Source organism: Anomaloglossus baeobatrachus, chromosome 7 (assembly GCF_048569485.1).
Source record: "Anomaloglossus baeobatrachus isolate aAnoBae1 chromosome 7, aAnoBae1.hap1, whole genome shotgun sequence".
In the NCBI taxonomy this organism is placed as follows: Eukaryota; Metazoa; Chordata; class Amphibia; order Anura; family Aromobatidae; genus Anomaloglossus; species Anomaloglossus baeobatrachus.
Window position 1 is genome coordinate 250,144,315 of NC_134359.1, and position 17,378 is coordinate 250,161,692.

At 47.6% G+C, this 17,378-nt stretch overlaps 1 protein-coding gene across 1 annotated transcript in view; it reads right to left on the reverse strand.

The window, feature by feature from the left end:
* Positions 1-17,378, reverse strand: part of DNAH3 (dynein axonemal heavy chain 3) — a 594,186-nt gene that overhangs the window by 181,562 nt on the left and 395,246 nt on the right. Inside the window, exons 36-39 of the mRNA XM_075319752.1 lie at positions 9,026-9,267; positions 8,646-8,746; positions 8,444-8,549; positions 845-974 (exon numbers count right to left, since the gene is read on the reverse strand). Coding sequence (XP_075175867.1) covers positions 845-974; positions 8,444-8,549; positions 8,646-8,746; positions 9,026-9,267 — 579 coding nt within the window. The remainder of the gene's footprint in view (positions 1-844; positions 975-8,443; positions 8,550-8,645; positions 8,747-9,025; positions 9,268-17,378) is intronic.

Genomic DNA, 17,378 nt, shown 5'->3' on the forward strand with positions numbered 1-17,378 from the left:
CTACCAAGTTGTGGATTGGAGGAGTCCCATGCTGAGAAGAACAAACAATCTCCCACCAGAAGCAGTACAAAGGAGGGACAGACTATTACACCATGAGCACAGGTGGGGGAGGGACACGCTGTTACAAGGGGAATGGGACGGATGAGCGGTACAGGGAGGACACAGGTCAGGACAAGGTAACTGAGAGGAAGGACGGATCAGAGCACACTCATGGAAGAAAGACACGCACGCTGCAGAGCAGGACTATTACTGGCAGAGTTCCGGAGGCAGCATCACCAAGATATGGCGGTATGACCTCCAGAACGAGGCAGAATGGAAAAAGCCCCTCCCATGAAACCAGTACCTCTAGAGAGAGGATACATGCTACGGCTCAGCAGCGACTGGGTCAAGCATTGATCATGACAGTGGAATTTACACAGGTAATGAGTGCAGAATAGGAGGACTTCTTAAAGAAAAAATAACAGGTGTATGAGAGCCAGAATTCTTACTGGTTGGTAAATGATCACATACTTTTTTCATGCAATAACATGCAAATTAATTATTTAAAATTCATACAATGTGATTTTCTGGATTATTTCTGGATTCTGTCTGTCGCAGTTGAAGTGTACCAACGAAAAAAATTACAGACCTCTCCAATCTTTGTAGGTGAGAAAACTTGCAAAATCGGCAGTGTATCAAATACTTTTTTTCCCCACTGTATATACACTTAGTAATAAAGTTAAGCACAAAGTCATGACCATTACATATCCAGTATGTGGATGGAAATTTCAGAATTCACATTATAAGACTAAGAATGAAATTCTGTGCATTTACTAATCTTGAGAATGAAAATGAACAACCGTACCGATCAAGCAGGTGTAAAGCCTCATCATGCTGTATGTCAGGTGGATGGGAGACGTCTGCACCAGAAATTTACATTCCAGACGGATAAAATTCAGGCATGGCTGAACGAGCCAGTTAAACATGTCATTAATCTAAAAGTAAAATAAAGCACAAGACAAAAGCTTGAAATTGGTAGCACTAAAAAATACGATAGCCTAAAATAACCCGGCAATCCTTTACGATACATCATAAAACCGGGAACACACTCCTTTGTACCTGTCAGATTTAGGGAATGATTACAAGTCTGCTCAAGAAGAAGAACACCACTCGAAGAATTCTTATTTTATAACATTCGAAAAAGTGCCTTATGGCCCTTGATGGATTGCGCCGGCAGGAGGAAATGTTTCTGATGGGACACAATCCACATATGGAATACATTGTATTTGTGGATCATTTATTAAAAGGGAATTTGTAAAATCATGTTTTTATTTTAAAGGGTTATTGACAAAAAAAACAAAACCCCACAAGTTAATTTGTAACCATAGAAAAGGGGATAAATTGATGGTCGCTATGAGTTGACAGCGGAGACCCAAGGAATCCTGAAAAAGAGACTCTGGATACCAGAGAATGGGAGCCCCGTATTGAGTGCGCACTCTTGGCCTCCACTCCATTCATTATTTATGGGACTGCTGGAAATAGCAAAGTGTACTTCTCAGATTTCTCCGGCAGTCCCACAGACAATGAATAGAGTGAAACAAAACAAGACAGTTGCAGTCTGAAATGCTAATGCTAAGCATGCAAACCATGGATGTAAGAATATAAACCTGTATTACTGCTAAAGGAAATCTAGGAAAAATTCATAAATTTAGCATACAAAAATGGCCATTTCTATATCTGCCCAGTAGCCACGTCAAGGCAATCTCATATTACGTGAAACCATGAATGTAAGAATATAGACGTGCATTACTGCTTAAGGAAATCTAGGAAAAAATGAGATATTTAGCATTTCTATATCTGCCCAGTAGCCACATCAAGGCATATTTTGTATACTGGGTATCTACTCTAACCCCTCTCTCTGGGTTAAAAGGCTCCTGCATATGGGCAACTAGGAACCTATTACTACAGAATAAAATTACCTGTGGCTAATGGGGGAGGGGTGCACAGTGAGAGGGCATGACTCCATAATCTAGACAGTTTTTCAACTGTTTAGACTGCATTTTGGGAGTGCCGTCAGTTTTTTTTGTTTAGATTATGTAGTCATGCCCTCTGACTGTGAACCCCTCCCCCATTAGCCACCGGTGATTTTATTCTCTAGTACTTGCCCATACACAGGAGGCCATTTTTGTATGCTAAACATCTCAATTTTTCCTAGATTTCCTTTAGCAGTAAAGGAACAGCCCAGACTGCTGCCCCGAAGGTGTTCAAGCTAGGGCAGAATGACTGAGGAGGTATGCTAGGCATTAGTCTCAGTTAAGGGGTTAATTGGTGGTGTTTGCTTTTGTGCGGGAAAAGTGTAGGGTGGAGCTGTAGGATCAGTTAAAATTTGGTGCACTGTAATTGGTTAGAGGGTGGTGTTTTGGGGGATGGTATATAATTCAGTTCCTTAGGGGGGATTCGTCATTCTTACCTGGAGGGTGACCAGAATCGCTCCCGCCCACCTGCCCTGTTGTGATTTTGGTCAACCGATGTGGCGAAGAGGATGCAGGTGACTTTCGTTGCAGCAGTCAGAGAAAGGGGGGGTATTTGAAGGTGGGGGTTTGCACAAAAGAGCGAGGGGTGGAACCCAGTGCAGGAACAGGTTACCCCTGGTGGTGCAACTGATTGGTGTAACATGGTTCCTTGCTGGGTTGAGTCTCAGTGGGACATTGTTTGGCCAACATTTGGCTAGGTGCCCTCAACCGGTGTGCTGCGGCTGAAGGCAGATGGTGGAGCTGATGTTGCAATTGAATGGTTTTTGGGAACCTTCATTTACCACTCCTCCTTTGGGTGCTTTCATTGGGTATTTAAAATGTTATTTATGCTTTCATGTTTTAATGTTGTTTAATAAATGGGGCTGCTGTGGCCTTTTATATCCAATGTCACGCAGTCTTTGTGTTTATGTTATATAAGAACTTGGAAAATGGGTAGGGGGCAATGGTCGGTCGAGCAAGGTAAGGCCATTTAGTCAGGCGTTCCGAAGTCATGCATTTATGGTTTGCATGCTTTAGTATTTCATAGCGTGCCTTTTTTGTTATTATATGCAATGTTCAGTTTGCATGTTGGGAGTGCCATCAGTTTTTTCTCTAGCCAATAAATACAATGGAGGCCAAAAATTTGCACCTCTGCTCCACTCATTACAGGACTCCCATTCCTGTGGCTCCGGAGCCCTGTTCTTGAGATCACTGAGGATCCCAGTAGTCAGACTAGGGATAACATGTTTTTCTGTTTTGTTTTAAATCTTTTAAATTCATTTTTCTTTTTCATTTTTTTGTGCTTCATTTCTATAGTACTATTTATATACAAAAAATAGTCCCTTTAGGAAAAAAATTCTAGACAAAAGTGAATAGTTCCTAAGTAAATAGGGTTGTCTTCTCCATGAGCTTTATAGCCTTTTATTCTGTCAGAACCAGAACCAAAGAAAAAAAGCGATCAGACTTCCTATGTGAGTAAGATATTTATTGATGCAAAGTATAGAGTACAGTGATAGACATACAAGGGGGTGTCCAATCCGGTGCGGACCACAAGAATATAATAGATTGAAATCAATATGTGGATCTCAACAAAGATAGAAGTTGTAAACAATAGCCATATCCCTGTATAGATGGCAATATCATTATGTGGAATGAGATCCATAAAAGCCCACCGCGGGAGACAGAATAATTTATAAATTAAGGCATGCATATGTATATACTAATGTTGCTTACCAAGTTGTCTCACCGCACACACAGGAAGGCACCCCACCCGACGGACGTGCGTTTCGGCGGATGCCTACGTCACCACCCCTGACGTATTATATTCTTGTGGTCCGCACCGGATTGGACACCCTCTTGTATGTCTATCACTGTACTCTATACTTTGCATCAATAAATATCTTACTCACATAGGAAGTCTGATCGCTTTTTTTCTTTGGTTCTGGTTCTGCTGTGGCGATTTTTCCATGGTCCTTATATACCACACTTTAGACTAACTTTATATTGCAGTATTTTCATTATTATAATGGTGTGGATGTTGAAAAATAATTTTATTTTATTCTGTCAGGCCTACCAGGTGCTCCTCCAGTAGTCTGGTGGGCCAGTCCCACCCTGGATCGTGCCCATCAGTCAATATGCCTTATTCAGGGCATTTAGATACAGGCTAGGGCTGAGGAACTGCCGCTTTGCCCCATGTAAGGGTAAATCTAGAAATTTCTTTGCGTATAGTCAAGTCGCGTATCATCATATCTCTTTTTCATTCATATTGTAAACATGGAAAAGGGCACAAAATCATCATATAATATACTAACCGTGTGTGGTCCTGGAAAGCCAAAGAATAAAAAGGTAAACAATATTTCAGTACATTCAGCACAATAGTATGCAAATTTACATACACGGATATGTACATATACTGTCTATAGGGAAATGTAATCATGTCTTCTGACTTTGCACCGGTATAGAGGATGGAGCCGCCGTCGGAGAACTCTACATGTGTTCAGCTTCACTTTCTGCTGCTGACATGATCATAAATTATAGATAATAAAACACATGGTTGATACAGAATCTCAGAACATCAACCATTTGGATAGGACGACCTTTATGGCACCTAGCCGACTCCACTTTAAAAATGTATAAACTTCATTGTTCTTTGATTTGTACGGATAAATCAGAACTGACTGTAATTATATCGGTATTGGGAAGAATTACAAAAACTAGTGAAAAGGAACGAGGCAGAGAACTAAAATGACGGGGCCTGTGAAATACTAGTAAAGAATCAACCTGAAACATACAGGGTTTCCTAAGTATGGTGTACAAAACAATAAAAAGGTAAATTCTACATCTACAACCAATGACAAAAAGCAAATCAAAACTATTGTGATGGTAGTGTAGGTGAAAGACCCATAGTGAATACAGGGGACTGTGATAGTGTGACGCCCTGGACCCCAGGGGTCACAGAATAACATCACACACACACACACACACACACACCCTTCCCTGGTAGGGAACATCCGTCAAACAAAACCCTTGTTGCCTCCCTCCAGGGTCTGATGTCCACACCAGGTGGGGCGGAGCCAGACGGTTGGCCCCACCCACTGAGGAGTTCACAGGCCTGGAGGCGGGAAAAGTAGTGAGTTGAGTTGTAGTTTGGAGTTGAGTGGAGTAAAAGTAGAGACTGTGTGTGTCTGGGTCGGAGCCCAGGCACCGTCAGCAAGGTCGGCAGATGGTGGTGGCCGTCTGCAGGAGTTAGTGGACATCTGCGGAACCATAAGACCGGGGTCGGGCGGTGGCCCGCCGGTACCGAACCGGGGAGCGGAGTGAAGCTAAGCACCAAGGCAGGGTACTCAGACCCCGACTAGGCTCGGAAGCCGCTGTAACGGTCAAATTCACTGATTGCGGTCTGGACCTCAGGGGTTCATTCCCACCCAAGTCCCGTCAGAAGGCAACAGCCCAACGCGTCGGGATAAGAGCCACCGCCAACGGCCAGAGATCCAAGGGCCAGCGCCTGTGGGCAAAACTGGCTCTCCCGACACGTACAAGCCGGGGAGCGGACCACCCGTGGGAATCCATAGGGGTCAAACACTTACACACAGGTGCAGGGAAAGACAGCCGCCATCAACCCGTCTGGGGAGAGTGAAGGCGCCGCAGCCGACTGCGGGCCCCGTCCATCGAGCTGTTTGGTTTACCAGAGACTCTGTTATTGACTACCTGAATGAGTACACCAGTGCCATCCGGAACAGCACTGCACCGTATCGCTGTCCCGCTTCTGCGCTGCCTCCCCGCATCGGCACCTGCACCTAGCCCCTACTCACCAACATCCATCCATTCATCCCCCCAACCGGGCCCCGGGACCAACCGCCCCTACCCACGGAGGGGCCAACACCTCAGCTGCTCCCCACCATCGCTCCCGGGAACCCCCGTCACCAGCAGTGGTGGTGCCCACCATCACACAACCCCGTGGGTGGCGTCACAACCGACATCCCACCACCAAACCTTTCCCTTTCACTCTTGGGCGAGGAGGCGCTGCTCGAGCCCCCGGGTCCGGCCCCGTGCTCGAGCCACCGAGGAGCAGAAGCACCGAACCCGAGCACCAGAGATTCCCCAGGCGAGCGGTGTTCCCAAAGAAAACCCCTCTCCGCCCGCAACAATAGCAGCAGATGAGTGGTGTATAGTGAACACTGGGGACTGTGATAGCAGCAGATGAGCAGTGTATAGTGAATACAGGGGACTGTGACAGATGTAGCTGTGCAGGGTTTACTGAATACAGGGGACTGTGAACGATGTAGCCGAGTGGTGTATAGTGAATACAGAAGAATGTGACAGATATAACTGAGTGGTGTATAGTGAATACAGGGGACTGACAGATGTAGCCAAGTGGTTTATAGTGAATACAGGGGAATGCGATAGATGTAGCTGTGCAGTGTATAGTGAATACAGGGGACTGTGACAGATGTAGCTGTGCGGTATATAGTGAATACAGGGGACTGTGACAGATGTAGCTGTGCGGTATATAGTGAATACATGGGACTGACAGATGTAAGTGAGCGGAGTATTGGGAATACTTGGGACTCCCTTTTATACGGTAATATACAGTGCCTACAAGTAGTATTCAACCCCCTGCAGATTTAGCAGGTTTGATAAGATGCAAATAAGTTAGAGCCTGCAAACTTCAAACAAGAGCAGGATTTATTAACAGATGCATAAATCTTACAAACCAACAAGTTATGTTGCTCAGTTAAATTTTAATAAATTTTCAACATAAAAGTGTGGGTCAATTATTATTCAACCCCAAGGTTTAATATTTTGTGGAATAACCCTTGTTTGCAATTACAGCTAATAATCGTCTTTTATAAGACCTGATCAGGCCGGCACAGGTCTCTGGAGTTATCTTGGCCCACTCCTCCATGCAGATCTTCTCCACGTTATCTAGGTTCTTTGGGTGTCTCATGTGGACTTTAATCTTGAGCTCCTTCCACAAGTTTTCAATTGGGTTAAGGTCAGGAGACTGACTAGGCCACTGCAACACCTTGATTTTTCCCTCTTGAACCAGGCCTTGGTTTTCTTGGCTGTGTGCTTTGGGTCGTTGTCTTGTTGGAAGATGAAATGACGACCCATCTTAAGATCCTTGATGGAGGAGTGGAGGTTCTTGGCCAAAATCTCCAGGTAGGCCGTGCTATCCATCTTCCCATGGATGCGGACCAGATGGCCAGGCCCCTTGGCTGAGAAACAGCCCCACCGCATGATGCTGCCACCACCATGCTTGACTGTAGGGATGGTATTCTTGGGGTCGTATGCAGTGCCATCCAGTCTCCAAACGTCACGTGTGTGGTTGGCACCAAAGATCTCGATCTTGGTCTCATCAGACCAGAGAACCTTGAACCAGTCTGTCTCAGAGTCCTCCAAGTGATCATGAGCAAACTGTAGACGAGCCTTGACATGACGCTTTGAAAGTAAAAGTACCTTACGGGCTCGTCTGAACGGAGACCATTGCGGTGGAGTACGTTACTTATGGTATTGACTGAAACCAATGTCCCCACTGCCATGAGATCTTCCCGGAGCTCCTTCCTTGTTGTCCTTGGGTTAGCCTTGACTCTTCGGACAAGCCTGGCCTCGGCACGGGTGGAAACTTTCAAAGGCTGTCCAGGCCGTGGAAGGCTAACAGTAGTTCCATAAGCCTTCCACTTCCGGATGATGCTCCCAACAGTGCAGACAGGTAGGCCCAACTCCTTGGAAAGGGTTTTGTACCCCTTGCCAGCCTTGTGACCCTCCACGATCTTGTCTCTGATGGCCTTGGAATGCTCCTTTGTCTTTCCCATGTTGACCAAGTATGAGTGCTGTTCACAAGTTTGGGGAGGGTCTTAATTAGTCAGAAAAGGCTGGAAAAAGAGATAATTAATCCAAACATGTGAAGCTCATTGTTCTTTGTGCCTGAAATACTTCTTAATACTTTAGGGGAACCAAACAGAATTCTTGTGGTTTGAGGGGTTGAATAATAAATGACCCTCTGAATAAACTTTTCACAATTTAAAAAAAAAATAAAAAAAGAAATAACATTCTTTTTTGCTGCAGTGCATTTCACACTTCCAGGCTGATCTACAGTCCAAATGTCACAATGCCAAGTTAATTCCGAATATGCAAACCTGCTAAATCTGCAGGGGGTTGAATACTACTTGTAGGCACTGTAACTACTCGAAGATGGATCCAATAGAGATGAACACTCCCTAGGATTTCACTATTTAGAGAAGGAAGAGAGGCTAACACAATACATTTCTTTTAAGTGTAATATATTTAGAATTTCTTTTTTTTAAGTCAGATCATACTATGAGATCTCGGAAATATCTCTTTACGCAGAAAACAAAGAGCGGAGCTACACTACCTGGATACCTGACAATCAAATATTCAGCATTCAGTCATTGTGTTATTATTTCATCCGGAGTCAGTGATTCTCTTACCAATTCCTTGTGTTCGCTCATCAGATGCTCCGGCAGAGCGCTCATGTAGGAATCTTTCAAAGGATTCCATCCAAGCTGGTGGGGCTCCATATAAATCATCCCACACCTGGATGAGAAAAACACAACACCCTCAAGCAAAAAGGATGACGCACGCTGGGAAAATAAGACAGTAACCTGACCATTTGAAGAAAAATCCAATTACCTGCTCACAGTTGCCGGAGAAGCTTGCTCCAAGTCAGCGGGCTCAAAAATTAAGCTCATCTTTGAATTCATCTGAATGATTTCACCACTCATCAAGCACAGCTAAAGGGGAGGAAAGCGGGCATGGTGCCAATTATCATATATTGACCATTCTTCACAGACGCCAAAACACCCATTTCGCTTTTCCGAGAATTCCCTCAATCATAATAAAAGCATGTGCTCTCGTATAATTTCATGGATTGTGGATGAATGTTTGCAATGTCAATTACATGTCACTAGTCACTTCTAACTAGACATCAATATACACATCGATAATAAAGAGTGAGAGGTGATATAATTATCTTACATCATCAATGAAATTAGAATAGAAGATCTCGTTACCTTCTTATTGTCGTCTAGGACCGTATTCATATTCTCAATCCAAACAGCATCTACCGGGCCGTCAAATACGATCCACTTCCGATCATCCGTAGTGGAGGACGCCTGCTCTCTGAAAGTAGTCGCCAGTACTCCATCCGTCCACTCGTGGCTCACGGGGTCAAAGCATCCATATAACTGACCCATGGTAATGGCTTTCGGATTGATCACTCTGAAGTCCACAGCAAATTCATCCATTGATTTCGCTGGTAATCAGCAAAAATAATGTCACCCAGAATCAATGTTTTCTAGTAGTTAATGTTACATTATTTAATGTCACCTGTTTTTCTTCCTTCTAAAGAAGACTTACAGAGAGCAACACATTCGACAGATATTTAAAGGGTTGTTTCACAGCAATGAAATTCATCTAAACAACAGCAGATCTGCAGTACTCAACAGCGACTACTAAGTAGTCTATAGAATCGTAGAATGTTAAGGGCACTTTACACGCTGCGATATCGCTATCGATATCGCTAGCGAGCGTACCTGCCCCTGTAGGTTGTGCGACACGGGCAAATCGCTGCCCGTGGCGCACAACATCGCTAACACCCGTCACACGGACTTACCTTCCCTGCGACGTCGCTGTGGCCGGTGAACTGCCTCCTTTCTAAGGGGGCGGTTCATGTGGCGTCACAGCAACGTCACACGGCAGCCGTCCAATGTAAGCGGAGGGGTGGAGATGAGCGGGCGGAATATCCTGCCCACCTCCTTCCTTCCTCATTGCGAGTGGACGCAGGTAAGGAGATGTTCGTCATTCCTGCGGTGTCACACATACCGATGTGTGATGCCGCAGGAACGACGAACAACCAGCGGCATGCACCACCAACGATATTATGAAAAGGAGCGACGTGTCAACGATCAACAATTTTTGACAATTTTGCAATCGTTGATCGTCGCTCCTAGCTGTCACATGCTGCGATGTCGCAAACGACGCCGGATGTGCGTCACAAACACTGTGACACCGACAATATATCGTTAGCGATGTCGCAGCGTGTAAAGCACCCTTTAGAGTTGGAAGTGACCTAGAGCCATGCTGTTCAGCTCAAACATTATAGTTGGAAGTGACCTAGAGCCATGCTGTTCAGCTCCAACGTGACGTGACGCCCAGACACAATCAGGTTGTCACAGGAGACTGCATCCATCTTCCAGATGCAGGATTCCCTCCTCCTTGGCCTCCAACACAACCCCGCACACAGGTACAAACACCAGCCACAAAGCCTAGTCACCCAGGCAGATGGTGACGCCCACCTAGGGGTCCTGAGGTGTTAGGGGAGGGAACACGTCAGTAGAGTGGAGGAGTTAGAGTTGAGCAGAGGAAGTGAGAGGAGTGGAGTGGTAGTCGGGGGTTGTAGCTCCCGGACTACCGGACTACCTGAGCTGACTAGGTGGCAGACGGCAGAGCAGGGCCACAGGCGACGGAGATCCGGTCGCCGGAGACCTTAAGTGGACCGGGGCAGGGTTGTAGCCCGCCGGTGCCGACAGCGAGAATTTGGTCCAGAGGCCGTGCACAGTCGGAGTACCCAGGGCGAGGACAGCTGCAAGCACCTTGTCAATTAGCCAGCATGTGACAAGGTTCCAGATCTTGCTCCCACGAGTAGCCCAGATAGAGCGAGACGGAAGCCTAGCGCGGGGGATAGGGCGTCTGCAAGTGCGTGCAAAGATCCCAAGGGTCAGATCTCGCGGGCAACAGCTCCCACAGCAAAGACACCGGGAGGGGACTTTTCCCGTTCCATGCGGACTATTCAACACGAGACACAAAACTAGAAGTGCAGGAGGAAGGGCCCCTGATCTGTTCACCGGTGTGCGGGACCTGAACACATCCCTCCTTAGGCTACCGGTATCCGGCACTTGGTTTACTTCTTGGACTTTGTGTGGTTTATTTAACAACAGTGAGTACACCGGTGTCATCCGGTCCAACCTGCAACCTGCACCCCAGCACTGCACTCCACCTACACCTGGGCCCCGGGACAACACCTCCCCTACCCGTGGAGGGGATACCATCCTGCTGCCCCACTCCATCAGCCTTGGGCGCCCCATGCCAAGGCAGCGGCGGTGTCACCAAACTATCACCGCAACCCACGGGTGGCGTCACTGACAAACTCTCCCCTGTAAATAACCCCTTATTACAGTTGTGGGCGACAGGCTGCTGCACGAACCCCGGATCCGGCTGCCACTCAAGCCAAAGCCACGATCCCGGATCCAAGCGCCTCGGGTAGCTTCCTCCTGACGTCGTCTGCGCCCCCGCCTGCGACACTTACATCTGTCTGACGCTGGCTCTGGTGGGGGTTCAGGGCGTTATGCGGGCGTCACACGAGACGATATATCGTGCGATATGTCGGCCGGGTCACGTCGTGACGCACATCCGGCATCGTTTGATATATCGTAGCGTGTGACAGCTACGAGCAACGGTGAATGAGCAAAAATACTCACCTTATCGTTGCTCGTTGACACGTCGCTCATTTTCAAAAAGTCGTTTCTTCTTCTCTGCGCCGGTGTGTTCATCGTACCGTGTGACCCCCCGGGAACGATGAACACAGCTTACCTGCGTCCCGCCGGCAATGCGGAAGGAAGGAGGTGGGCGGGATGTTTACGTCCCGTTCATCTCCGCACCTCTGCTTCTATTGGCCGGCCACTGTGTGATGTCGCTGTGACGCTGAACGTCCCACCCCCTTCAGGAAGAGGATTTTCGCCGCCCACAGCGACGTCGCTCAGCAGGTAAGTGCGTGTGATGGGGATTTAACGACTTTGTGCGCCACGGGCAACTAATTGCCCGTGACGCCCAAACGACGGGGGCGGGTGGGTGCGATCGCTCATGCGATTGCACGATAGATCGTCTTGTGTGACGCCCGCATTAGACCTCCGCCGATGTAAAATTGATCCTTGACTTATCCTGATCATCAATATCATTGTTGTGAAACAACTTTTTAAAGGGGGTGTCCAGTCTAAAATGAGAAGTCTGCTGTCCCTCTATGTGACTGTAAACTTGTGAATCCTCCCTGTGCATGCGCTGTACGCTGCATGGATTCGCCGGTTTCTGAGCCAGGAACAGGAGTCACGTTACCGCAATTGTCTGATATGCATGTTCTTGGCCACAACCTGATTAGTGGGCATTGCCCTACTTAATACAGATGTACTGAGCAAGACCACACCCATTAGACGACTGTGCCAACCAGTCAGATTCGCCCACTCCATACACATGTATTGAGAGAGGATGCGCCCACTAGACGGCTCTGGCTACTAGTCGGATGCACCTACTCCATACACATGTATGGAGTGAGGCTGCGCCCACTAGACTAGACTGTGCACTGCATGGATTTGCCGGTTTCTGAGCCGGGAATGGCAGCCACGTGACAGCATTGTGCGATACGCATGTTCCTGGCCAGAACCTGACTAGTGGGTGCGGCCTCCCTCCATGCAAGTGTATTGAGCAAGGTCGCGCCCACTAGACAGCTGCGACTACTGGTTGGATGTGCCCGCTCCATACACTTGTTTTGAGTGAGGCCACCCCCAATAGATGGCTGCACCTACTAGTCAGATGCGCCCACTCCATACACTTGTATTGAGCGAGGCTGCACCCACTGGTCAGGTTCTGGCTGGGAACATGGATACTGCACAAATGCGGTCACATGCCCTCCGTTCCCAGCTGGCTGAGAAACTGGCAAATCCATGCGGGCACAGGGTGTGCGCTGGGAGGATTCATGAATCTGCAGTCACATAGAGTGACTGGAGACTTAGTTTACACCCCTTTAACATGTTATGGAGGCATGTCAAAAGTTTTGGTTGGTGGGGGTTCATGTGCAGAGACTTTTACTTCTTGCTGAAATAACGGTCATGAAGCACTCTTCGCTCCCTTCAGACATGTGTTCAGATACATTCACATACTGGACATGTGGCCACAGAGTGTTTTTTTCCCCTCATAGTCGTAGGAAAAGCCGGAGGTAACCTGATGCAGAACGGATTCCATTATTTGGATCAATTCTGCCATCCAAACCTTAAAAACATATTGTAACCAGCATTGCTCTGTTCAGCTACTGATGCACAATGTGCACAATTTTATCTGTTGTGTTCGGCACAGATGTAAACACACTGGTCAGATAGTCCTGATAAATGTGGACAAACTGGGGGTGTGCCTATACTGATGCACTGAGAAGATGTGCTGGAGTAAAGCTCCTGATATCCTGAATGCCATCCTGAGGGTTTCATCCCTTCCTTGACCTCCTGTGGACCAAAACACTTGTTAAAGAAAGGCAGACACAGCTGAGCGATTGCGGGTCATCAATTTTCAGGCACCTTCCTGTTAGGGAATGTGCCCACGATCAGGACTCACTGAGTCCTGAACACAGTGAGCTCTGACCTGACCTGCAGGGCCGCGCGTCTCCTCCGCAGGTGAATGCAGGAGACCGCAGCTGCTTGTACCCACGATCAGGGTTCAGTGCGCTGCGGTCTCTCGCTTGTGTTCTCCCTATGGAGGGCACATGTGATTCCGCAGCAAACAATTGACATGCTGCGGTCTGGAAACACGCACCGCAGGTCAGTGTTTGCTGCGGAAAAACAAGCACTGTGAGCATGGGATTTCAAGAAATCACGTCCACTATGCTTGCACTGTACACTGCAGCATTTTGGACACAGCTGAAGCTTGCTGCATCCAAAACGCAGCAAACCCTGATCGTGGGCACGCACCCTTACGCAGGCTTTACACGCTACAACAAATCTAAAGAAGTGTCGCACATCCGGCATCGTTAGTGTTGTTGTAGCGTGTGACAGCTATGTGCGATTGAACGTAAAACCGTTCATCGCATACACGTCATTCATTTCCTTAAAATTGCACATCGGGTTGTTCAATGTTCCCAAGGTACCACACATCGCAGTGTGTGACACCCCGGGAACGATGAACAGATCTTACCTGCGTCCCGCGGCTCCCGCCGGCAATGCGGAAGGAAGGAGGTGGGTGGGATGTTTACGTCCCGCTCATCTCCGTCCCTCCACTTCTATTGGCCGGCTGCCGCGTGACGTCACTGTGACGCCAAACGTCCCTCCCACTCCAGGAAGTGGAGATTCGCCGCCCACATCGAGGTCGTATGGAATAGCTCTTTTTGGTGATCCGGTTCCCATGGCTCCGCTCACCAAAAAGAGCCGGCTCATTCGGATCGTTCTCGGCTCCTTATTATATATGTGTTCACCCCAGGTGAACACATATTTAAGATTATAATGACGCTGCTGAAACCACGCCCACCTGCAGCTAAACCCCGCCCACTTACAAGGGACCAATTCGATCACAGAGTGGGCGGAGTTTAGACACGGGTGGGCTGGGTTTCAGCAGCGAAAAGAGCCGTTTAGCGATTTTAGTGGCTCACTTTGGTCATCCGGCTCCTGTCGTTCACAGCAGGGAGCCGGATCTTTGTGTCGGATCGTTCGCGACCGACACATTACTACTATGGAAGGGTAAGTACGTGTGATGGGAAATAATCGTTTGTGCGACACGGTCAACAAATTGAACATGCCTCACATACGATGGGGGCGGGTACGATCGCATACGATATCGTATGTGATATCGTAAGGTGTAAAGCAGGCTTTAGACATCGAAGAAATCTGTCTGGGCCCCTGTGTTAGAGGAAGCGAAGGCCAAATTAGTGTCTGGTCCAGGAGCTGAGGGGAGGTAAGGAGTGTGTGCTGCGGAGGGAATTACTGGAGAGGCTTCTCCAAGCTAGTGTCTCCCAGCTGATTACACCTGCATGCTCAGGAGTTGACCTCATGATAAAGTGCAGTCATCCGTGTCTCCATTAACTCTGGTGAAGACCTGCTGGGCTGAGATGCTGCCGCCAAGTCCTAATGCCATTAGTTTGCCACTATCTTTCTAATGCCTAAAACATGAGTCCTCTGTAATCAGATAGGGCTAGTGACACTGTTTATGGACCTAAAGTGGTGCTTTCTGAATGAGACTTAAGGTGGCTTTACACGCTACGATTTCGCTACAGCGATCTCGTTGGGGTCATGGAATTTGTGACGCACATCCGGCCACGTTAGCGATTTCGTTGCGTGTGACACCTATGAGCGATTTTGAATCGTCGCAAAAACATTCAAAAACGCTCATCGGTGACATGGGGGTCCCTTCCCAATTCTCGTTGCTGCTGCTTGGGCGATGTAGTTCGTCGTTCCTGCGGCAGCACACATCGCTATGTGTGACACCGCAGGAACGAGGAACCTCACCTTACCTGCGTCCTGCCAGCAATGAGGAAGGAAGGAGGTGGGCGGGATGTTACGTCCTGCTCATCTCCGCCCCTCCGCTTTGATTGGACGGCTGCTTAGTGACGTCACTGTGATGCCGAACGAACCGCCCCCTTAGAAAGGAGGCGGTACGCAAGTCACAGCGACGTCGCTATGCAGGTAAGGCTGCTTTCACACTACGTTTATTTAACATGCGTCATGAACGTTTTTTTGCTGCAAAAGTGGATCCTATTTTTACAAAGAAAAACGCATGCAAACGCATGTGTTATTTTGCAGGATCCTGTCACTTGAAGTTTATGGGCGGGCATCGAAGTCATGTGATCGGGAGTGAGGGGAACTGAACGTGATAGACTGGGAGCCGGCATCTGACAGCTGCGGAGGCTCGTAACCAAGGTAAACATCGGGTAACTAAGCAAAGTGCTTTGCTTGGATACCCGATATTTACCTTGGTTACAAGCGTCCACAGCTGCTAGAAGCCGGGCTTCCTGCTCCCTGCACACGTAACCAAGGTAAACATCGGGTAACTAAGCGAAGCGCTTTGCTTGGTTACCTGATATTTACCTTGGTTACGAGCGTCCGCCGCTCTCAGGCGGGGGAGAGAGAGAGGAGAGAGAGGGGGGAGAAAGAGAGAGGGAGGGGGAGAGAGGGAGGGAGAGAGAGACTGATCACGCCAGGCTGGTTTCTGGGCATGCTCAGTAGTACAAGCAGGATCCTGTCTATCAGCATGCCAGCGTTCACATGCGTTTGCGTGCAGTATATAGATAGTATTTGGACGCAGCTCAAAAACGCTACAAGTAGCGTTTTTGAAAAAAGGTAAAAAACTGCAAGTCGCTGGATCCTCACTATAACGTACGCAAACGCATGTGAACGCATGTTGACACGAGTCCATTGCAAATGCATTGAAATTAAAACGCATTTGCACTGGATCCGTTTTTGCGTTAAAAAAACGTTCATGACGCATGTTAAAAAAACTTAGTGTGAAAGCAGCCTTAGCAGAGATCTAGAAGGCCGTTTTTTTGCTTTTTTTTTTGCATATGCAGTAATAAATTCTAATAAGTATGAAAAGGTAAATGAAGATCGGGAAATTCCAAATATAAAATCCAAAGTCTTTATTGAAGATCTATTTAAAATACATGCTCTGTTTAGCAAGTTGTCATCTCCATAAGGAAAAAAGCTTTCCCCTTAGACCCTGTTTTGCAAGAACACGTCATTCTTTACCTTTCTCTGCATAATACGCTGCGGGCAAATAACTGCATATAATGTGGTGAGTTCATTTATATTTGCTTATGCATTAATGTGTTTATTTAACCGTCCCCCAGCTAATTTAGAAATTACTTCTCCTTAAGCTACCCAGATGCTCACATTATATTTATGGGAGACTTTAATGTGGTTATGAATGATAATTTGGACAGATTTAGATTGGGAGGAACAACCCTTGTGACTAGACCCTCTTCTACTACTATGTCGTGATATATGGAGGGTAATGGATGGATGTATTTATGGTGAGCTTTCCACCCTGATACTTTATCTTGAATAGATCATGTTTCAAACCACAGCCCAGTAATACTTAAGGGGGCTTTACACGCTACGATATCGTTAATGTTTTATCGTCGGGGTCTCGTTGTTTGTGGCGCACATCCGGCGTCATTAACGATATCGTAGCGTGTAACAGTTTTGTGCGATCTAAAATGATTGCAAAAGTGGCAAAAATCGTTTGCCGTGGAGAGGTCGTCCTAAAACAAAAAATCGTTTATTTCTAATTAGCGACGTTGTTCCTCGTTCCTGCGGCAGCACACATCGCTGTGTGTGACACCGAAGGAGCGAGGAACATCTCCTTACCTGCCTCCAGGGTCTATGCGGAAGGAAGGAGGTGGGATGTTTACGTCCCGCTCATTTCCGCCCCTCCGCTTCTATTGGCCGCCTGCCGTGTGACGTCGCAGGGCAGGTAAGTCCGTGTGACGGGGGCGTAAGCGAGGTTGTGCGACATGGGCAGCGATATGCCCGTGTCGCTCAACCGACAGGGGCGGGTACCATCGCTTGCGATGTAAAGCCCGCTTACACTCCTAATGGATCAAATAGAGCATAGGCCTCC